Source organism: Cervus elaphus, chromosome 18 (genome assembly GCF_910594005.1).
Source record: "Cervus elaphus chromosome 18, mCerEla1.1, whole genome shotgun sequence".
NCBI classification, from domain to species: domain Eukaryota; kingdom Metazoa; phylum Chordata; class Mammalia; order Artiodactyla; family Cervidae; genus Cervus; species Cervus elaphus.
Genome location: NC_057832.1, coordinates 71,269,622 through 71,293,974, shown reverse-complemented (window position 1 = coordinate 71,293,974; position 24,353 = coordinate 71,269,622). Strand labels below are relative to the sequence as shown.

Here is a 24,353-nt window from a genome sequence, read left to right as displayed (position 1 = left end):
AAATGATTAGGAGTATGAAGTCTAGAATCAGATTAATAATTTAAATCCCTGCTCTGGTTTAGATTTCATTTGAATGACTTTGAAAAAATTACTGTGCCTGTTTTTTCCATCTACAGAAATGGAAATAAAATAGTGCAATTATACTATATAAGAATCAAATGAGATAATTCCTAAAAAGCATGTAGCAATTTCCTGGTACACTGTAAGTGCTAGGTAAATTTTAGCTGCTAGTATTATTTAGTTGCAGTGTTTTATGAAATAATAAACAAACTGTTTTACCATTAGTCTTTATCATAGCACCTTTTTAATCTGCATCATAGTCCTTTTATAACTTGTAATTATTTGTTATTTATTTGCTTATTTTCTACCCTTTTCACTAGGATGAGGGCCAGGACTAGTATGTGTTGTTCCCCATTGTTTCCCCAGCACTTACTGCTTAATACCTTTTGAATTGAATGAGTAGGTGCAGAGTTACTTAGAATCTTCTTAAGACTGTCAAATAAAGATTGTCTTGCTTTATGGCTACTTTGTAAAGGGAATTGTGTTTCATTTCTTTCATTTGTCCCTTGCCTTTTGAATCTATTGTCCAAGACTTTTCTCTGTTACTTTAGAAAGTGGAAGTCTTTGCCCAGTATGGGGGATTGAGATGGGTCTCCTAGAGAGTTCATCAGCCTCTGTTCAGATAATTCAAATCTTGATGAAAGATAAAGGGAAATGTTTAGACTTGCCTGCATTTCATTTTGTCAGATTAGGGGGTTTGTTGTCTTCCAGGAGTGAGGAAGGAGCTCCAGCTGTGGGCAGCAGAAATAAGATACTTTGTCTCTCCTGGGGAAGCTTTTGGGCCCACTGCCTTTCTTGGCTCTTGGCTCGCTCACAACATCCTCTGCTCTCCTTAATGAAACACCCATGCCCACTGTAAGCTGTGAATGGAAACTAAATCCAGCAGTTCCTAGGAGGCATCAGGATAAGTGTCAATTGGATCTGTCTTTCCCCATCATCAGCTCAGCCCCAGGACAGCTGAACTTGGAGGTACTTGTTGGCATTTGGCTGAGAATCCTATCCACACTTCCTCCAGTTGTAAATGCTAATAAAATGTTTTACTTTTAAATAAAATTTAACTAATAAAACTAACCTTTGATAGACAGAGATGTTTAGTGCATCTCTTTTAAGTTGTGACACATTTGTATAGAAAAATTATAGTTGAATGGACACACCTCTCCTGGTGTTGGCACAGTCCACTCTGGAGGACAACACCCTCACCATACAGTCTGTGGCTTTGCAGATGCTGCTCACAGGGAGGGCAGCCACAGTCAAGTATGGCAGTGCCCGAGTATGTGCCCACTCCTGCTATCGTATCCATCTCTGTTGCTCCAGTAGTCATGACTACATCTCACCGTGTGTTCTCTTGGGCCTGCATCACTGCAGCATGGAACTTCATCACCTACGTCTGCTGTGTCCAGCAAAGACTGTGCAGCAGAATGTAGTTTGTGTTTGGGGAGATCACAAAGCTGTAAAAGGAGATGTAACTGGCTCAGCTCAGCGTTGTCTTCTAGAAGGCCAAGGGCATTCCCCGGGCCTGGATGGGGTCTCTGGGCTGGAGCAGATACCTGCCCCAAGATGGGCAAACACAGGGAAAGACAAGGTCCTGAGCCAGCCCTGAGCCAGAAGCTACCTTTCTACCTAAGAGGGACAAATGGCTGAGACCTGGAGGCAGCACTGAGCTGCCCAGTATGTGTCCCAGGATGCATAGAGGGACAGATTGGTCCGTAACTCCAGAGATGGCCTATCTTCTTCCTCACTGAGTTCTACAACTCCCCAGGAGACTTTTAAGAAAGCACCAATCACCAAGGAGCTCAGAGCCTTAAACATTTCCCAGGGCAGCCAACTCTATTAATATCTATAATTATTGAACAATTCTTATTGTGCCTTCTTCACTTTGCTGCTCCCTTGCTATTGCCTAATTCTTCTGCTATGTAATAGGCCTTCATATACTTGAAAATAGTTGTATATCCCTTGGGGAAAGCTCAGATATTTCTGTGGCAAAATCAACCTTAATGGGGGTATCCCTGAGTCCCCTGAGTCAGTGATGGTGGAAACCTTGTTCATTCTTCCCACATCACTCCCTTTCAAGATCTACAGTGAACTTCTTGAAGGCAGAGGCTCTTGCTTTCTTTGTGATTTAATCTCCAGAATCTTGAACTGACTTATACAAATGAATAGAAGAGGGAATAAATATCAGTCTGGGTTTTCTGTGTTGGACCCCAAGCTTGACTTAGGTAAGACCCCAGATTTAGAGGATCCTAATACTAGCATACTTTGTCATCAGCATTCTCCCTTCTACCTGTCTACTCACAGCCCTCCATAATTGTATGCTAGTTTTCTTCTAAAGCATTAAACCTTCAGTTACAATTACCAAGAAAGGTAAAGGTTGTCATATCTGACCTTGGCCCTACTGTCTTTGATGGGGAGAAATGAGAAGACATCTGATCAGCACCATGGGCAGAAGCCAACATCCAGAATAAGACTAGAGTGAAGGGAGTGTGGGGTAGGATCAAGGGGAATGATATGACAGCAGAGAAGACCAGAGTGTTTGCATGTTCCGTGGCAGGAATACTCAGTTTATTTTACTCCTTATGTGACTAAAAAGAGTACAACTGGGGGAATGAGAGCAGATCTATTCTTGGATTATGGTTGAGGATGGCAAAGTTAAAAACCAATTTAAAGTTGTAATATATTTATAGTACCATGGGAAGTATAAATAACTATTTTACATGAATGTATCATAATATCTTAGGTTCTTTAAGCAAAAAGACTCACTAATTTTTATACTCCCCAAATTTATTTCTTTATGAAACATAATAGATGTTCCATAGAATAGGTGACTTCGATCTCAAAAAGTGTATGGTCTCTTTGAAGAGACCGAATATGAGTATATGGAAAGTTAAATAAGAATACGTGGTTGTATGCAGTTAAGTAAACAGTAAACTGTAGACATGCTCTATAAATTCAGAGATGTGCAATGTTGTGAGGTGGTTAAGACTGATAGATAATCTTTGGATTAATAGCTGAAGTTCCAATCCCTGCTCTGTTACTAACTGGCTAGGTGACCTTGCAGATTATTTAAACTCTTCTGTGGCTAGATTTATTCTTCTGTAAAATGGGGAAAACAGTATTTTCCCTATTGGGTTATTGAGATTTAAGCAAGAGAGTGAATGTGAAGTGCTTTAGATAGTGCCTGGTACATATAAGGCTGCTACGTATTAGTCAGTCAGTCGTGTCCAACTCATTGCAACTCCATGAACTGTAGCCCACCAGGCTCCTCTGTCCATGGAATTCTCTAGGTAAGAATACTAGAATGGGTAGCCATTCCTTTCTCCAGGCAATCTTCCTGTCTCAAAGGTTGAACCCTGGTCTCCTGCATTGCAGGTAGATTCTTTACCATCTGAGTCACCAGGGAAGACCAAGGCTGCTATCGATGGTAGAGAAATAAAGTTTTTGGGGGTAGTTGAGACTGAAGCCAAATCCTAAAGAATAGGTCGAGTTTAGACAATTGGAAAGAAGGATATTTATCATAAATTCTAGCTCTGACATTTAATTTACTTCGTGACCTTTGGCAAGTCTTTGAGATTCTTTGTGCCTGGTTTTCTTTTTTGTAAAAGAATGAGTTGTTACAATTTCAGTGCTTGATGCATAGTTGGTGCTCAACATATAATAGTTGCTCTTATCATAGATGTAGCTATTGTCACTGCTGTCAGCATCATTGTCATCTTTGTTGTCATCATCGGCATCATCATGGTAGGAGGCAAGAATTTGGCTGTCTATGAGCTGAGGTTTCAGGGAATGGAGGGAACCAAGATTTATATTTGGGGAAGGGTCTTATTGCAAAATCTCTCTTCAAATGAAAGAACTACAAGAAAAATAGCTTTGATTATGATAACAGGGGTTTAAGCTGGCTACTGTGGCCAGGATGTGGGACTTTCTATAGAATAAATTTTATTTCATATCAATTTCCTGAAATGGATAATGATACCAAGTATACTTTTGCAATGGCTGTTTTCTTACCTTTTTTGTTTTGTTTCTTTGTTTTCTTACCTTTTGAGTAAAGCTCTTTCTGGAAAGATCCAAATTTTGTGTTTTTACTATACTGAAACCTATCATAAGATACATAGTTAAAAGGACCATACTCTGCAGCTTGGCACTGTGACCACATAACTTTGGAGTGAAATTTGAAAATGTTAAGTTATTGATGCAGAAAATCACAATAAAGTCATAAAATTATTTTTATTAAGGTAGTAGAAATTATATCTATATTCCAAAAATGAAATCTTTGTCCTTTTCATTTTGGCGTTCATGTCAGGGTTAGTGATAATTCATGGCATCACCGACTCAATGGACATGAGTTTGGGCAAACTCTGGGAAATAGCGAAGGACAGGAGAGCTTGGTGTGCTGCAGTCCATGGGATCGCAAAGAGTCAGACACGACTCAGCGACTGAACAACAGCAATACGTTATTTCAGCTAGTAATTGTGTTAATAAGCCTTTTGCTTAATTATTTTTTCTCTTTAGAACGATACCGCATTCAGAGTGAACAATTTGAGGATCTTTGGCTTATAACAAATGAGCTTATCATCCGCCTTCAAGAATATTTTGAAAAACAGGGAATCAAAGATTTCACATGTTCTTTTTCTGGACCTGTGCCCCTTCAAGAATATTTTGAGTTGATTGATCATCATTTTGAGGTGTGTATGATCATAACCTATATCATCTGTAATTTTTCAGTATGTGAAAAAGAAGGGGATCCTGTAGAGGTGAGAATTCTAGTATACATGCCATTAGGCAGTACACTAAGTTGTTATTCTTATGTGGGTGGTGGGGTTGTGAATCTTTTCCTGCCCTCTTGCCAATTTGTGATCAATTGCAGACTTTTACAGGGTGGCTGCCTGGAGCTAAGCATGTGGTCTGACCTCAGAACAGAACTGGTTTAATTCTCCCACATGGGGATTTAACCTTTGACCCCAATAACCCAGTGCTAAAACTATTTGAGCTTATCGGCAGCCATTTGGCTAACTAATTCTAGCAGGCCATAAATGAGGTGTGATTATAAAGTAAAGTGAATTTTCCTTTTCATTTTTAACAAGCACACCAGAACTTCTGCATCTGAATGAGGGTTAATCACGTATAATATTATCGAGTATCTGGCACAATGGGTGCTTGGTAAATGCTGAAGGATTAAATGTCTAAATCAGTGAGATTTGCCAGTGACTTTGTTGCCTGGATATGTTAGCACTTCTTCTTTGGAATTATCTTCAGAGCCTGTGTTAGATTTTCTTGAGTATCTTCAGAGTGTCAAATCTTCATCCTTTGAAAATTGGTTTGATATTTGGAAATAGTCAAGATTAATGTTTTTATGAAAACAACTATACAATGACAGTCATTGTTTTAAGTACCATGTGTTTAAAAAAAGAATTCACCAAGCTTTACTTACTTGTTTGCCTGTAAGTAGATCCTGTAGGGAATTACAAAGAGGAATTTCAAAAAGATTTTGAAAATTATTTAAGGAAGCATTGGTTCCCTAGAGTGGCTCCTTTTTAAGGAATCCATAGGTTTTTGCATGTCTGTAAAGTGGTGTGTGTGTGCACGTGTGTATGTGTGTATTATAGAGAGAGAGGAAGGGAGAGAGAATATGTTATGTAAATTGTCAGTCACATGAACATTCTACTTAATGTTCAGTTCCTTGAACATTCTAGGAACGTTGACTTTAACCTATACATAAAGACTTTTCTGAATACAGTGTCAACATAAAGGGAAATTTTCAGTGAATGCAGTCTAATTGTGGATAATACAACAATATCAAATAAATGAATTTGGGTTTTCTCTCATCTATGCTGATGATATTGTATAGGATAGTATACTTTGACCAAATTGTGGCACCAAAAGTCAATAGTTTGGGAAATAATATTTAGGTACTCTAAGTATTGAGAACCTTTGCAATTCTCTAGGATATATCTGAAGAAATTCCTGCTTAACTGTGCAAAAGTGAGGCCCAGTGACTTACGGAAGAGAGTCCACAGAAAGACTGTACTGATTAAATGTTTGTAACATTTAAAATAGAAAACATTCGTTTCTAATTGACTATATTTGACATATAGTCCGTGTCTCTCCTGTGCTTATATTTACTGGCTAGTTAATCCTTGTAGTTTCTACATCAGGGACATTTCTTTTCTGGGGAGGGACTTAGGGAATATGGTCAACTATATACACTTTTACTTGTCAAACAAGTTAAAAAGGGCGTGCTTATACTTCCTTTACTCTCTGGCCTCAGTCTCTACCTTTTTTTTTTTTTTTCTTTTAATACAGCTTTCAACTTTGAATAAAGGTGGCTTTTGGCTTCCAAGTGTCCTTTAGCATAAGCTCCATGAAAACAGGAATTTTTGTCTGTTTTAGTCATTGTTGTAATTCCTAGTGTCTAGAACATTGCTTGGCACTAAGATCCATACATATTTGTTAAGTGTTGAAATTCTGATATGTGAAAACATTTCAATCACTGATGTTTTGTTACACATACAAAGACACCTGGCTGATGTCTTAATATTGAAAATATATTTTTTATTTCATGAATTGAGGAAATAAAATATTTTAGCAGGAAGTCATACAATTAAAAGTGAATTATTGATAACTTTTGTAATATTCTTCTTAAAAAATTAGTTGTTATATCACTTTAAATTTTGGTAATGAATTTTTCTTTCCCTTCAAGAGAATATTCTTTGATGTAGCTACTTAAGTGCTTCTGAAACTGGGGTTAAAGGAGGGTAATAGAATTCCAAGTTTTTTTCTCAATCGTGTGTCTTTTCTCCACACATGCACTGAAAAAGAGGGGAGTTTGGTTTGATATCAGAAATGTAAACTATGTTTGATTTCCAAACATACTGAATATGATACTTCAGAAGTATTATGCCTGTTCTGTAAAGTTGAAGTAGCAGTCACATGATCTGGTTTCATGGAGTATTCCCTATGACTTTGGTCAGTTTTCTTTATTTAAATAATATTAAATTCAAAAATTATGAAAAGAGTTAATGGAAAGGAGTCATTTCTGATTCTCATCCTCCCATTATTCAATATCCTCTTTGGAGACAACTTTTGGTGTCCAGTTTCTTGTGATCTTTCTAGAATTGTTCTATGTAGTCACAACTATGTTACTATACAAATTTTTAGAAAAAAATACATGAATGATATTCTGTTTTTTTACTTTGCTTCTTTGAATGCATCTTTGGCTAGCATTGCTTATCTGTACCTAGTGGTCCTCTTGTTCCTCTATTGATAGCAGTTTGATTTTTTTTTTTTTTTCAGTATGGTCAAAACCTTTATGTCAAAAATTTATAATAAATGTTTGGTATTAGTCCACATAGTTAAGTTTTTGGTGTAAAGTTATTTGGCTTCAAGAAAGAACATTTGGTTTACTTCACTAATAGGAATATCTCTTAGTGCTGGGATGGCCTCTTCTTGGTCTTTCTTGTGCTGTTGATTTTTGGCATAGTTATCTGTGATATTATGAATGGAGTCAAGTGGAGAGGTACTCATCATGTTTATTCCAAATAAGAGGACGTAACCGATGACTACGGTAATGAGGAGATACACAGGCAGAGCAACGGCCCAATACTTTTGAGGCCAATAAGTTAAGCCTAAGGAGTTTAGCCAAGATTCAGGAATAAAAGCCCACACAAGATACAGTATGAAACCAAATTGGGAGCTTAAGAAAAGAACAAAGCCATAAATTGCTCTTTCTGGCAATGGCGACGGTGAATTTTCCACCATTTTCCCCGTGGCTTTAGATATTTCAAGTTCCCCCCTGGCTTGCGGGGTGGCCCTCGACCTTGGGTCCTCCAAGCACTGACTCCAGCAGTTTGATTATTAACATTATCTTACTGTAATAGGAACAGAACAAATTCTATAATGAATATCTTTGCATGTACATTGCTTTTTGCAAGCACACCCCTTGGAAAAATTCCTGGAAGTGCGATTGCTAGGTCAAAGGCTGTTATGCTTGAGAACTATTTGTATTAACTTTTCTGTGAATCTTGCCTACTTTTCTATTGGATTGGTGTTCTTTTTCTTACTCATTTGTTTGGGTTGTGGTCATTTTTTCATCAGTTTGTGGATGCTTTCTAGATATTATGGCAATCACATAGAACTTTTTTTTTTTTGTTAGGTTAGTAATTTATCAGGGGTTTGTGTGTGTGTGTGTGTGTGTGTGTGTGTGACTTTTGGCTTTTAAGTTATAAAGATCTGTCTCATGCTAAAATTATTTTAAAAATACAATTTTCTAGTACTTTTGTTTTACTTAAACTTTTGATTCCTCTACAGTTGATTTTGCTGTAAAGGCTAGGGGAGAGATTATAGATTATTATTCTTTTTTTTCCCTTGTATATTTAATCGGTTATCACAAAATGTTTATTAAATAATCTGTCTTTACCCCTTGGTAAGTGGGCCATTTTTACTAAATTTCTATCCAGCCTGTTTCACTGTATCATTTGTGTATTCATGAATCAAATATCATACTGTTTTAATTCTCTAAACTCTGTAATACACTTAAATTTCCTCTTTACTCTTTTCAAATTTTTATTGGTATTGCCAGTATCCCTACTTTAGACATGTTTTTGTTGTGCACATTTAGCCTGAATTAAAGAAATTCTTCATTGTAGTTGCGGATAAATGGTGAAAAATTAGAAGAACTCTTATCTGAAAGAGCTGTACAATTTCGGGCCATTCAACGTCGGCTGTTAACAAGGTTCAAAGATAAAACACCTGCGCCCCTCCAACACCTGGACACCTTGCTGGATGGCACTTACAAGCAGGTAAGTATAATATCAGTGGTAGTTTTCTACTACTGGATATAATCTTTCCCTCACTCTAGAGTCATGTACCAGACTACCAAGGTTAGGTGTTTCTTTCCTGTATATTATGAAACATTGAACAGCATACAAGCTTTAGAGTCAGAATTTAGTCAAGCTCTGTCACTGTCTAATTATGTGACTTTGAGTAAATTAGAATAGATCCATCCATATTTTACTTTCCAGAGTTTTTGTGAGGATTTTCCATCATTTCTTTGAAGCAGCCAGCATAATGCCAGGCATATAGTATGTGCTTGATAAATAGTAGCTATTATGGGTAGTGTGTTTTTTGGACAATTCTTGGTACATCCCATAATTATCATAATTCTCAGATTGTCTTACAGAGCAATTGGATCATACTTCTAGTTTTTTGTCAGCTGATGTCTTAAGATAGAATTCTGTTTTTAAAATTTACTTTATTGATGTATAATTGATTTACAATGTTGTGCTAGTTTATGCTGTACAATAAAGTGATTCAGTTTTATATGTATACATATATATATATGTATATATATATATATGCACGCACACACATTCTTTTTCATATTGTTCTCCATTATGGTTTATCACAGGGTACTTCCCTGTGCTGAATAGTAGGACCTTGTTGTTTATGCATTCTATGTACAATAGTTTGTGTCTGCTAATCTCAGACTCCCAATCCCTTCCTTCCCCAGTTATCCTCCCCCCTGTCAATCACACATCTGTTCTGTATGTCTGTGAGTCTATTTTGTAGATTAATTCACTTGTGTCATATTTTAGATTCCACATATAAATGATATTACATGGTATTTATCTTTCTCTTTTGGCTTAGTATGATCATCTCTAGGTCCATCCATGTTGCTGTATAACATTATTTCATTGTTTTTTATGGCTGAGTAGTATTCCATTGTATATTTGTACCATATCTTTATTCATCTGTCGTTGACCATTTAGATTGTTTTCATGTCTTGGCTGTTGTGAATTGTGCTGTGAACATAGGGGTATGCGTATCTTTTTGAATTATAGTTTTGTCTGGATATATGCCTAGTAATAGGATTGCTGGATCACATGGGAACTCTATTTTTTGTTTTTGAGAAACCTCCTTACTGTTTTCCATGGTGGCTTGCACCAACTTGCATTACCACCAACAGTGTAGGAGGGTTCCTTTTTCTTTACACCCTCTATAGCAATTGTTGTTTGTAGACTTCTTTAGTATGGCCATTCTGATGGTGTGAGATGGTGCCTTATTGTAGTTTTGATTTGCATTTCTCTAATGATTAGCGATGTTGAGCATCTTTTCATGTGCCAGTTGGCCATGAGATGGAATTCTTAAATAGCCCTTTGTTCCAGCTCAAAGACTTTTTTCTTCCTCTTTGAGTCTTTCTTCTACCAATGGTTTATCATTTGCATAACTAGGATTATCTGAGTCTTACTCTTAAGGTATTACATCTTTAAAAACTATTCAAAATTATCATCTCAGGCTTGAAATAATTTTTAAAATTGAAATTTCATGGATAAGACCTCTTCCAGTTTTACTATAAAGAAGTCAGCTTTGATTAACTACATTATGTCTTCTTACATTTCTGTACAATATCAATGATCTGTTTCAAAATCAGTGTTGATGATACGAATACTCTGTTGATTTTTTTGATTGAATTTTTTGTCTAGATAGTTGTATATTCCCATGCAGTTATAATAAAAAGTACAGCTAGGGAATTCACTAGTGGATAAGAATCTGCCTGTCAGTGCAGGGGACACAGGTTCAATCCCTGGTCCGGGAAGATCCCACATGCCTCAGAGCAGCTAAGCCCGTGAGCCACAACCACTGAGCCTGATTGCTGCGATTACTGAAGCCTGCCTGCTCTAGAGTCCATGCTCCGCAATAAGAGAAACCACTGCAACACGAAGCCTGCGCACCACAGCAAAGACTAGCTCCTACTGGCAGCAATTAGAGATAACCTGCAAGCAGCACTGAAGACCCAGCACAGTCAGTAAATAAATAATTTAAAAAGAAACCATTAAAAAAAATAGCTAAATTTCATGTATCATTTACCCACTTTTTTCCAGTGGTATCATTTTGTAAAACTATAGTATAATATCACGATCAGATTATTGACATTGATAAAATCTGTAGATTTTTATTCAAATTTCCACAATTTTACCTGTACTTATTTGTGGGTGTATTAAGTTCTATACACTTTTATGCAGGTGTGTGTATCCACCATCTAGTGTATTCAAGACACCGAGCAGCTCCATCGCACAAGACTTATTCAAGTTGCATTTCATTGACAAAACCCCCTCCCTAACACTGTGCTCCTCTTCCACATTCTGCTGTTTTTGAAAGAATGAATCAGATTTTGTTTTCATAGTTAGCTTTTCTAAAGGGAAGAACCGTGGAGAAGGAAATGGCATCCCACTCCAGTATTCTTGCCTGGGAAATCCCATGGACAGAGGAGTCTGGTGGTCTATAGTCCATAGGGTCGCAAAGAGTCAAACATGACTTAGTGACTAAACAAGAACAGCAACAACAAAGAGAAGAAAAATAGCTTACTATGTGAACATCACTAAATGTGTTGGTAATATATTTGCTTCTTGAAATTTTCATGGTTGTTTATACTGTGTGAGCTACCAGGGAAGCTCAGTTGGAGGGACAGTCTGCAGCAGTCGTAGATTTTTGAAAAGAAAATGGGGCTTCAAGACCAAAGACCCCAGTTCTGTCACTTATTTGCTATGTGGCTTTTGGCAATTTCCTTACCTTCCCAGAACTTCAGTTTCTTTCCATAAAATGGAACACATACTCACTGTCTTATTACAAAGATTCTATTCCATAGTGGATGTAAAAATGCTTGGTAAATTGTTCTACAAATACAGATTGCAAATTTCTTCTGTGCTGAAGCAGTTACGTGACTCAGTAAGCACTAACGCTGTTTCTGTTCCAGACTTTTTTTTCTCTCTCAGGTATACTTTTTGTTTTGGTTTGTTCTTCGTTTTCTTTCTTTTTTTCCCCCTCTTCCTTCTTCTTCATATATCTTTGATGATCTATCTCATTCTTAGGCTTCCTGCCACATCTGCACTTGGAGCTGAAGAATCTTGTCTTTTATGGTGCTGTATCGTTTTGTGGACAAAATGGCAGAGGGATCTTTAAAGGGGTTTGATGAAGATACTTGATTTAATGCTTTCCATAGTTTCTATATAGCAAGACTTCCTTTGTCTTTTCTACATTCTAAGTTCTGGGGTTTATTTTCTTCTGCTTAGGTCTTAAGGGTGTGTCCAGGAGCTGCTATGAATTCCAATAAAGTTTTTAAGACAAACTGAGGGTGAAGCCCAAATCCCTTCATAAATGAATGATTGTACAGTGCTGAGTTGGCTGTAGTGTGAAATACTTGATATGGTATTAATATATTTATTCATGTAATAGAGTCAGTGATGGTACAGTTGTACAGGTTCTGAGGTCAAAGTTTGGCTTACTGTCTCTTCATTCAGTAATGGTAGCTGTTGTTATTTAGGAGCCAGCTGTCAGTTTGCCAGGAGCAGAGTGGGGAAGGCCGGGGTGGGCAGGCATATGGCTTCTGTGCCCTGGTGCTGAGCAGAAGCTCTTGGGTGTGCATGCTCAGTCACTGCAGTCGTGCCTGACGCTTTGCAACCCTATGGGCTGTAGCCCGCCAAGGCTCCTCTGTCCGTGGGATTCTCCAGGCAAGAATACTGAAGTGGGTTGCCACTTCTTCCTCCAGGGGGTCTTCCTGACCCAGGATTCAAACCCACGTCTCTTAGGTCTCCTGCATTGGCAGGCAGGTTCTTTACCTTAGTGCCACCTGAAGAAACTCTTGGTCCTACTGGCTTACACAGTGAAGCCAGTGAACTGAAGACAGTCTCTAGTCTTCTAATGACCTGGCATGTAGGATCATGAGGTCAAGTGACTGTCTTCCCCACATCCCAGATTGTTTTATCTGGATGTATTCTTAGAAGGAAAATTTCTCAGTCAAAAAATATTTCTCACTCACAAACACACACATCACATACACACACACACACACACACACACACACGCACATACATATTACTTAGCAAAAATGTACTAAATTATAATTCTGCCTGCAGTTTATAAAATAATGTCTGTTTTCTAGGTATTATTGTTTTTGATAGTTAGAATTCTTAACCTGGTAAAATAATTTTACTGTTATTTTAATCTTTCTTTGCTTGCCAGTGAGGTTGAACATTTAAAAATGTTAACCGGCCATTTACCTTTCTTCTATTGTGATTTACATGGGTAAAACCTTTTGGTCAATAGTTTATCAAGTAGTGCAGCTTTTTGTTATTTTGTATATATTAAGCTAGCAAGCTTTTAGCATACTTTTGTCATGCATAAAAAATACTTTGTAAGGAATGTAATCTCTCTTCATATGTAAAATTTTACCAATTTGTCATTTGCCTTTTATTTTTTAGACAAGTAAAATTTACAAAATCTTTGCATAGTAAAATCTATTACTCTTTTTCCTTTAGACATCAGTATCTCGGAAAGTCTTCCCATGTCAAGAGTACATAAATATCGACTAAGAATTTATTTTAACATTTTTATGCTATCATTCTTTATATATACTATTTTTAATCCATCTGGAATGTATTATGCAATTTAGAGGGAATCTGATCTTCTCATCAAAAATGGTGAGCTAGTTGTCTGAGCCCCTGCTTATTGTATAATCTATTTTTTTTTCTTACTGAGCTGAAATACTATTTGTAACATTTAACAATTTTACTGTATAGTGAACTACTCCAAACCTTAGTGGTTTCAAACAACAACAATTCATTATTGCTCATGAGTCTTCAAATCAGCTGAGCAGTTCTGCTGACCTGGGCCATGGTTAGCTGTTCTTGTTTGAATTCACTCATGTGTCTCTGGTTAGCTAGTTGGTTAGCTGGAGACTAGATGTACTTCCACATTTGGCATTTGGCTCACAGTTAGATGGAGTGATTGTGCCACATGTATCTCCTGGGTGGCAGGCTGCCCTGTTCTTTTGTGGCTGCAGGTCCCAATATACAAATACTCCTCAAGTCTCTGCCTGTGCTATGTCTCCAATTCCCCATTGGTTTTGACCAACCCAGATCAAAGGGCTGGGAAAATAAACTCTTCTTCTTTACTGAAGGAGTAAAGAACTGTGGGCATTTTCACAATCTACCCTAAATTAGCATATAGTAATGGTGGCTCAGATGGTAAAGAATCCGCCTGCAATGTGGGAGACCTGGATTCAGTCCCTGGGTCAGGAAGATCCCCTGGAAGAGGTCACGGCAACCCACTCCAGTATTCTTGCCTAGAGAATCTGCATGGACAGAGGAGCCGGTGGGCTGCAGTCCAGGGGGTTGCAAAGAGTCAGACATGACTGAGTGACTAAGCACAGCACAAATTAGCAAAATGTTTTAAAAGCCAATTTTTGCAACTTTCCTATCCCTTGAACTTAGGTTTTTCTATATTTTTAACTCTGAAACCTATTTTTTTTAATTCAAATTTCATTAATTCGTAATCAGTGTGGTCTGTGGATTCTAAAGATAATTTCTCCTGCAGTTCATTAGATTTAAGAAAACAGAACATCTGTGCTATTTTCAGGCTAGTGAGACTGCCCAAATACTTGCCTATGTGCTAAGTTATGGTCAGCTGTCTTGGGGATGGAATCTGTTATTTAGTCTCCTGTAAGTCACTGCTGTAGTCCTGTCCAGGGTGGGCTTTATGTGTGTGTGATCTGTGCTGTCACAGAACCCTGTGTTTGGTTGAATGCTCTGTGGTAGCCATCTTGAAATTCTGAAGACTTTTTGAACATGAGGCCCCATATTTTCATTTTGCTCTGGGTCCCTCAAATAATGTAGGTTGTTGTTGCCCTGTTGAAATTTCTAACGAGAACAAGACAATTGGGAGTTCAGATGTAGAGTATAATTCAAAGACATACTGTTTTTATTACCACTACCCCAAAACCACTTGTAAGTTTCCTTAAAGATGAACAGGAAGGGATATAGTGGGCTCCTCTGAATAGCTCACAGGCTTTTTTCTGCGACTGGCATCTTGGTTAACTGACAGTGAAGTGACAAGGGTTATCGCATTTAAGGTTATCATCTTGCAATTAGTTGTCTCTAAGCATGTTGTGCGGAGAAGGCAATGGCACCCCACTCCAGTACTCTTGCCTGGAAAATCCCATGGACGGAGGAGCCTGGTAGGCTGCAGTCCATGGGATCGCTAAGAGTCAGACACGATTGAGCGACTGACTTCACTTTCACTTTTCAGTTTCATGCATTGGAGAAGGAAATGGCAACCGACTCCAGTGTTCTTGCCTGGAGAATCCCAGGGACGGCAGAGCCTGGTGGACTGCCGTCTATGGGGTTGCACAGAGTTGGACACGACTGAAGTGACTTAGCAGCAGCAGCAGCAACAAACATGTTGTGGGTGGCAGCCTGTGGGTCAGGGGCTTCAAGATGCACCATGAATAGTTATGAATTTTGATGTACAAAGAGTTCAGCCAACAACTTTTCTCCTGCTTTCAACTGCAAGTTATTTCTTATATCTTGTATCTTTGATTGAACAGGAACCCCCAAACCACATCACCACATTATAATTTTAGTAGCATGCTTTTCCTGTATAGCATCTACCTACCAACACATCAGACTTCACTGGGGCATCTACCATCCCCTCTTTACTGAGGTCATCCTACTGCTGAGGCAAGGAGAGAGGAATAGCACATCTACTCTGGAAAAGCATCTTGTGATTCTTACATGGGAAGGTTCTGGTTTCCAATGAATGAGGCTTTTCCAGTTGCTCACCACAATTTCTATACCTTTTCTAGAATTTTGGAAGAAAAGTCTTACTTTGTTAAAGAACTTTCACCTTTACTTTTATCTTTAGAGGCATAATGTTGAAAGGAAGTAACTAAGCCAAGAGTTTCTTTTTTTCAGCAGTCAGAAACCTGTATTTCCTCATTTGGATAATTATAATACTGCTTTGTCAATCACCTGAATATATTTTTGGAGGACCTAAGACAGTATGGGAAAGATGGGAAATTCGTGTTTATTGAGGATCTATTGAGTCTAAGGTACATTTCATTTATTATTTCACATAACATAATCATCTTATGTGGGTGGCATTCTTATTTCCATTTTATGGTTGAAGAACTTGAGACTTAAAGCATGGTTAAACCACTTGCTCAGTGTTACAAAGATATTAAATCATCTATTCCAAAGTCCGTGTTTTATGAGTATGTCATGTGGCATTTTTCCTTCAATTATTTCCAGGTAAGACATAGACATCATAGGTTTTCCTTAGCAAATCTACAGTCAGGCTGACGAAAAAGGAGATTTGTGCGTATTTGTGCATATTTGTACATATTCATGGTGTGTATATGTATATATTCATGATCATTCAATATTCATTTTGTATGTACCTATCAGAAAGTCACAAAATCTTCTGGAGATTTCCCCAAAGTGTGTATTACATCTGAAACTTGTGTATCAGAGGAAGAGGCGAGTTTGTTAATGTAACTAATGCTGAAGTTCAGTTTCTTTGCCATCAAATACTAGTGCTTATTGCATTTGGCAGAAGAGCTTTGGAAAATAAGTTCTCTTTGATGTTGTAAAATTTTCACGTGTATTTGTTTGTCAAAGCAGGACTGAATGGTTGAATTGAAATAGGGGAAATTTCGACTTACCCTATGGTTTGGCTTGTGTTTTAATGCTTTTATCTGTACTGAGATTTTTTTTTCCTCCACTTGAACACTAACCCTCTGTTGTAACAGAGGAAAAGTGTTTACTACTAATCTAAAAGTTTAATTGTGTCAGATGACATATATGTAATGTAATGACTGAGAGCCATTAATATTCTAGAAAGGTACTTGGCTGATTTTTCTATTCTGCAAAACGGAGGCTGTATTAGGCACAATTTTAAACAGAGATCCTGTGGTTTCTAATTTGCTATTTGTTACTTTTTCTGTGCTTAAAACTTCCTTCCATTCTGTTTATTTGTGTGGTATTGATATATAAAAATCATTTAAAGTCATGCAAAAATCTAAGCGCACTTTGGTCTGTGATTTTAAATGAGCATGATTTTGGCTGATAGCACAAAGGAATATGTGATGAAACCATTCAGAGGCCTATTTGCCTCTTTGCATTGGCAAGTAAACTGATAGACTGAGAAGGAAGTATCAGGGATTTGATGATGTGGCTGCATTTTTTCCTTATAACTATTTAGAAGCTAAGAAGTTCTTTCTCTTCCCAAGGAGATAGAATAAACAGATGATAAAGGGAGCAGAGAAATATGTAATCATATATTTGGGGATGATTGGGAGGGGTAAGTTTGAAAAAAAATAAAAAGGATGAGATGTTAGTAAAAAGATGGAGTTTGCATATTTTCACTTCATAATTCTATCCTTGAATGTTTAAGAAGGTAGTTTGCAAAGAAAAAAGACATTCATCAAGTTGTTCATTTATGGTATTAATCATTTTTGTAAGAAATGATAAATCAGCTTTCTATAGTTGGAAAATGATCAGATAATTGTAGTACTCTCATTTGATGTGTCGTTTCTTATCATTATTTTGTCTCATTATTTTAAGAACTGGAATAATGTGAACCATTTTAAAAAATTGAAAAAAGCAAACTAGTGTATGCTGCTGCTGCTCAGTCGTGTCTGACTCTTTGTGACCCCATGGACTATATAGCCCGCCAGGCTCCTCTGCCTATGAGATTCTCCAGGCAAGAATACTGGAGTGGGTTGCCATTTCCTTTTCCAGGGGATCTTCCTGACCCAGGGATTGAATCTGTGTCTCCTGTGGCTCTTGTATTGGCAGGTGGATTTTTTTTTTTTACCACTGAGCCACCTGGGAAGATTAATATGTAATAACTTACAAATAGATGTAGCTATGATTGATGAGTATTGAAAGATTTGGAAGGAGGATAAAAAATTGAAAATGATATACATTTGTTATATATGACTTTAACTTCTTAAATAACATTTAAAATATTTAAAATATTAATTATTATAATCATAATTTGATAAGCACAAATTTTTTTCACCATATGTGAATGTTCTTAATACTACTGAACTGTACACTTAAAATACTTAAGAAGGTAAATTTTATATTTTGTTTTACCTCAATTCATAAAATAATAACTTTTTGAAAAATTAGATGTGTGAAACTCCTGGTCTTCATTGGTTTTCTGAGGAAAGTATTTTCTCTCTCCTGTATATACCTTATAAGTTTATTTTTCTAGTCTCTTCATGTGTAGAACTTCTGAGTTATCATGACATATATGAGTTAGTTTATTTGTATTCACTTAAAAGAAAACAACTGGATAACTGGATGGTATACTTGAGTGAATATATGAGTAAGGATGGGCATTATCTTGCTCTGGCTATAACCTCACCAGTTCCTCAGCTAAACTGGAGAAGCTTACAGAGCTCTTTCAAAAATGATGCCAATTTTTCTTCATCCAGGTCAGAGTGCAATCTGGAATATAATCTCCAAAGTGTGTTTCTTTTAAGTACATCACTGATGTATTCAGTATATGTGTGTGGTTATATTCATTGGAAGGACTGATGCTGAAGCTGAAGCTCCAAAACTTTAGTTACCTGATTGGAAAAGACCTTGGTGCTGGGAAAGATTGAGGGCAGGAGAAGAAAGGGGCAACAGAGGATGAGATGGTTGGATGGCATCACCGACTCAATGGACATGAGTTTGAGCAAACTCCAGGAGATAGTGAAGGACAAGGAAGCCTGGTGTGCTGCAGTCTATGGGGTCGCAAAGAGTCAGACATGACTGAGCAACTGAACACCACCACCAGTAGCTACGTTAAAAAAGCAAAATGAAACAAGTAAACTTAATTTTGATAATGTGTTTTATTTAACCCTATGTACCTAAAGTATGAGTTTGAGCAAGCTCTGGGAGGTGGTGAAGGACAGGGAAGCCTGCTGTGCGGCAGTCCATGGGGCCGTAAAGAGTCGGACATGACTGAGTGGCTGAACAACAAACAACAACAATCTAAAATATTATAATTTCAACATAAACAAAAATTATTAATGACATTTAATATTTTTTCACACTAAGTCTTTAAAACATGGTTTATTTTACCCTTGCAGCCACATTTAAAGTGCTGAATATCCACACGGGGCTAATGACTACCTTAGTGAACATTGCAGTTCTAGCTACAGATAATTGTCAACTCAATTTTATATTGTTTCTTATAATGTCTCTTTTCTTGATTTTTTTTTCCTCTTTTAGTCCCTCTGAGTTCTTGTTCTGGATAAGACTGTCGTTGACCATTGATTTCCACTCACATGATGTGAATAGTAGGTAGTGGGAAATACTAAGACTGCCAGGAACTAGCAGGAACCTTTGCTTACATAAACCGTGACTTCAGATATTATTTTTAAAAAAAGCATCAAACTTTGTGTTAACAGATTTGGGTCCCAGTTCCAGCTCTCTCTGACTCTTTGACTTTGGGTGTGTCACAACCTCTCTAAGCCTTGGCTTCTTCACTTTCATCTTTGGACTTCCTTAGGACCTTTTTGAGCAGCATCCAGCTTGGGGCTTATCTTCTAGTAAAATTCTCAGTAAATATTTATTGTGCTGTATAATGATTAAGACAAGGGATTTAGAATCTTTAAGTTTCTATAAATACAAAATTTCAGAAACAAACGAGACCTTTTTAGGTCATCTAGTGCCAGCCCTTAGACTGGGATGTGGTTGTTAGCCAGTCATTTGGTGGATGCTAATGCTAGTGATCTAAGTTACAGGGCTTGTTGAGACTGAATTAGTTTTCAAACAAAATATGTAAGTGCAAAGTATTATTATAAATTAGAGCTACGCTTTCCTGGATTTAGGTGTATAATGCTAATTGACATTAATGGGGATTGTACATAAACCAAGGGGAGAACAGACCTATTAGTGTATAAAGAAATTCTACTTATAATATCTGTCTGGTATGCTTTACTTCCCTGGGGCATATGCATTTTTTAAAAATAAATTGAATGCATACTTCTTTATCTTCATCTTGTTCAATCAGTATTGGAGTTTTCTGATTGCTAGTGTTGGTTTAAACATCTCCCTAGATTATAAATTCAGTATTATGGTTTTATTTTGGCAAACTCACCAGATTCAGAAATGTGATATTCATCTGCATTCTAAACTAAAACTTACCAGGGGTACTCTCTTGTGCTGAAATTTCATTCTATTTGTTGTTTGATCTTTTGAAAAAAAAAATTAGTCCTTTGACATACACTCAGAAGCAAGATGTTTCTAATATTACAATAAAACAATTAATGGCTCCATTATAAGGAAATGAAAATCTTATCTTTTTGTGTCAGTGATGAGAGAAAAATATATAAGTGCCCTCCAATTATCTGTAATTGTATGAGGTTTTCTTTCATTTATGTTATCTGTCTTCCTGTTTAATCCCATCTAGCACAATTATTCCTTTTGTATTAGTTTTCTCTAAATGGAGTTCTGAATGGTTTGAATTGTGAATTGACAATGATCACAATCTTTATAACCCCTCCTCTCTCTCCACCTTCTTCTCTTCCTTGCCTTTCTCTTTAAATAAAGGAAAACAAATACAGTTTCCTGGAGAGATTATTTTATGAGGTTAGCATAAGGGAGAAGATGTATGGCCTTTATAAGAGTGTCTATGAACAACGGAATAATTAAATCATTCTGATATGTTTCTCTGTATATTAATAACTAGAGGTCTAATAGTGCTCTGAAAGTCTGAAAAGTAACCAAGGATAAATTGAGGTGTTATATTTTTAAAAAGATAAGAGACTGGGCTTCCCTAATGGTTCAGTGGTAAAGTATTCACCTGCCAATGCAGGAGACTTAGGTCCCATCCCTGATTTGGGAAGCTCACACATGCCATGGAGCAACTAAGCCTGTGTGCCACAGCTATTGAGCCTGTGCTCTAGAACCCACGTGCCACAACTACTGAAACCTGTGTGCCCTAGAGCCTGTGCTCTGCAACAAGAGAAGCCACTGCAATGAGAAGCCCGCTCACCACAACTCCAGAGTAGCCCCTGCTTGCTGCAACTAGAGGAAAGCCTGTGGAGCAACGAAGACCCAGCACAGCCAAAATATAAAAGATAAGAGACCTAACTGTATGTCTAGGAACAAGGTAATAATAGGTAAAAGCAGTTTCATCTAATTAAAAGAAATGACTTTTAAACGTTGGACTTTAAATGGATTTAAATTTATTATCGCTTTACCTGGGAATCATTAATAAAATGTTGTATAGTAAAATCGGCAGGCATTTATCATCATTATTTTACCTAATGGATCAACTCATATTGTTGTTTTTAAATTTCCTTTTATATGATTTCCAAATCTCTTATAGCAGGATAATAGATTTCAGGAAAATCAAACCACCTTTCTCACCCAAGTTATTAGTTCTCTGCCTCCCTTTATCCCCATCTAAGACTAGCTTCTGGACAGCAGTTAATATTCTTGTTCAATTGGTTTTCCAGTTAGAAAGACGGGCTCAGAGGCCATATTCTTGGAAATTTTTTTCACATGGAAGTGACAGAGTTTCACAGGGCCATCTCCCTTCGTCTTTTATCTTACTTTCGTGATTCAAGGTAAAGCTGTGTAAGAGAACTGGCTCTTACTAAGTTGAGGCCATGGACTCAAGGACGCTCAAGGAAACCACAAGGTCCTGGTACTTATAGTCTAATATGTTGATTACCTGTCTGACACATTAGACAAGATTGATCTTCTAAATGTAATTATCTGTAGTTTTTCTTTGTTTTTGTCCTATCTCATTCTAAGACCTTTAGGGCATCACTGTTGTCTATCCAATCAAGTTGAGACTTACTCTGACACTCAAAGGTCTCTGAAGAGTGTAACTCAATGCCTTCCTGTCTTAACTCTGACTTCTGCAAAACCTACATGCCAGTCAAGCTAGTGTAACCTCTTAAACAAAAGCTCTATTGATGTGTAATTTGCACAATATAAAATTCACCCATCTTACATCAGTTCAGTTCAGTCGCTCAGTCATGTCCGTCTCTTTGCGACCTGATGAACCGCAGCACACCAGGCCTCCCTGTCCATCACCAACTCCCGGAGTTCACCCATACCCATGTCCATTGAGTCGATGATGCCATCCAACCATCTCATCCTCTGTCATCCCCTTCTCCTCCTGACCTCAATCTGTCCCAGCATCAGGGTCTTTTCAAATGAGTCAACCCTTCACATCAGGTGGCCAAAGTATTGGAGTTTCAGCTTCAGCGTCAGTCCTTCCAATGAATACCCATGACTGATCTCCTTTAGATGGACTGGTTGGATCTCCTTGCAGTCCAAGGGACTCTCAGGAGTCTTCTTCAACACCACAATTCAAAAACATCAATTCTTCGATGCTCAGCTTTCTTTATAGTCCAACTCTCACATCCATACATGACTACTGGAAAAACCATAGCCTTGACTAGATGGACCTTTGTTGACAAAGTAATGTCTCTGCTTTTCAATATGCTGTCTAGGTTGGTCATATATACCATTTGATAATTTTTAGTAAATTTATACAGTTGTGCAGCTCTCCCTCACCACAACCCAATTTTAGAACATTACCACTATACCCAAAAGATCCTTTGTGCCCATTAACTCTTAATCCCCTTTCTCAACCTTAATACCAAGAAATTACTGTCTCTTTAAGTTGACCTTTTCTGGATATTTCACATAAACAGAATAACACAGTCTTTTTGATATATATTTTTTTTAAATTTAATATCTGCTTTTGAGGTTCGTCCATATAGTAGTATGTTGGTATGTTGTTGGAGCTTGTTCCTTTTTATTGCTGAATAGTATTCCATTATATGGATATACCACATTTTGTTTTTTATCAATTGTTAGGTATTTGGATTGTTTTCAGTTTGACCAACAAATAAATAATGCTACTGTGAATATTCATGTATATGTCTTTATGTGAACACATGTTTTCTTTTGGTAGATTATTAGGAGTGGAATTATAGGGTGGTATGGTAAATTGATGTTTCTTTTGATGAAATTCACAAACTTTTCCTCAGGATTGTGTTGTATCATTTTATATTCCTACCAGCAGTGTATGAGGGTTCAAGTAGTTCCACATGGTCACCAATACTTTTTATTATTTTTTTAAGCTATAGGCATTCCAGTGGGTATCTCATTATGATTTTAATTTGCATTCTTCCAAATGACTAATGATTTGGGCATTTTTTCATTTGCTTATTAGGCTATTCTCTTTTGATCAGACTTCCCCTATACATTTCTTCCATTTTGCCTGTGCTTATGCTATTCTCATTACCTGAACCTTACCTTTTTTTTTTGTTCCATTTTCTTTCTTAGAAGCTTCCTACAAAGTATATCTTCTTTTTGTAAAACATTCCTTTATTTCTTCCTGCCAATTCCAGTTATCTGTGATCTCTCCTTCCTTTAAACCTCAGGAACACTACAATTAAACCTCTGATGTAACATCTACTTATATTTTTCTGCCTGACACCATAATTACTTGAGTATTTGCTTCTTTTCTCCTGATGATCCGTGAGCTCTTGGATGACTGGTATAGTTTTTTAACTTACCTATCAGTGCACAAAACAGTGATATACTAGGACGAGTACTGTATGAATGTTTGCCAAACAGACTTGTAGATGTTAAAGAAGAGAGGCTTCTTTAGTTAATAATAAAGGAAGATAGTCTAAGTGGGCTCAGTTTCAGTTTGCACTAGCTACAGCCGGAATGCTTCCTCTCAATTTGTGAGGATTAATCTTTAATTTATTTTCATGTTCCTTTGGCGTGGATTCCAGTACTAATTATTTCAACTGGATTATCCCCTTTGCCCACAAGTCCCTGGTTACAGTCTTTCCTTTCCTTTGGGAAACCAGCATCAGAACATCATCTCTGTTCGTGCTGTCACTTGAAATTCATGGCTCCAAGCTTATTTGCATGAAATCCTGTCTCACCCTGGTCAGTCACCTCTCTCATTTCTCTTAGTCAGCAGTCTCCTTGAGCTGACTACTCATGGTCTATATGATTTCTCTTATGGAACTTTCTGATGTTTACTTATGTATAAAGCTATATGTTAGAACTGTGAGGAGAGGAGTGATAAAAATTAACCAGAGGTAGTCTCTACTTGTTTCCATATTCAGTGAATATATATTTCAGCTAGAATATCCCATCCCATTGCACACACAAAAACATGTTCATGATGTATTGATTGCACACACCACTTGTTTGTTGTTTGAGCCCTGAGGATAGAGCAGAAAACAGATTTGAGGACCGAGCCTGGTGGTCCTCCAACACTTAAGTTCTATTAAGTACTGTTTGTTCCTCCAGTGAACAGTCTAGATTAAAGTGCTATTTAAAATTCTTTTGTCTACTTTTAAAATACATATAATTTGACTTGCTTTCTATTGGATTTTGAGGTACCATTTTCTGTTTTTTTTGTTTTCCTGATTTGTAATAGCCCGGTTGACAACTAATTTACTGACTCTAGAGGTTTAG

General features: G+C 37.2%; 2 protein-coding genes across 6 annotated transcripts in view; one reads left to right on the top strand and one right to left on the bottom strand.

Moving 5' to 3' along the window:
• BBS9 (Bardet-Biedl syndrome 9) overlaps positions 1 to 24,353 on the top strand; it is a 446,238-nt gene that overhangs the window by 227,956 nt on the left and 193,929 nt on the right. For all 5 annotated transcript variants that reach the window (XM_043873466.1, XM_043873465.1, XM_043873464.1 and 2 more), the window contains 2 exons: positions 4,567 to 4,739; positions 8,700 to 8,852. In XM_043873466.1, the coding sequence (XP_043729401.1) occupies positions 4,567 to 4,739; positions 8,700 to 8,852 (326 nt within the window). The remainder of the gene's footprint in view (positions 1 to 4,566; positions 4,740 to 8,699; positions 8,853 to 24,353) is intronic.
• LOC122674874 (phosphatidylinositol N-acetylglucosaminyltransferase subunit P) lies at positions 7,346 to 7,855 on the bottom strand. The gene has a single exon (XM_043873474.1). The coding sequence runs from the start codon at positions 7,810 to 7,812 to the stop codon at positions 7,426 to 7,428; it is 387 nt and encodes a 128-aa protein (XP_043729409.1). The 5' UTR covers positions 7,813 to 7,855; the 3' UTR covers positions 7,346 to 7,425.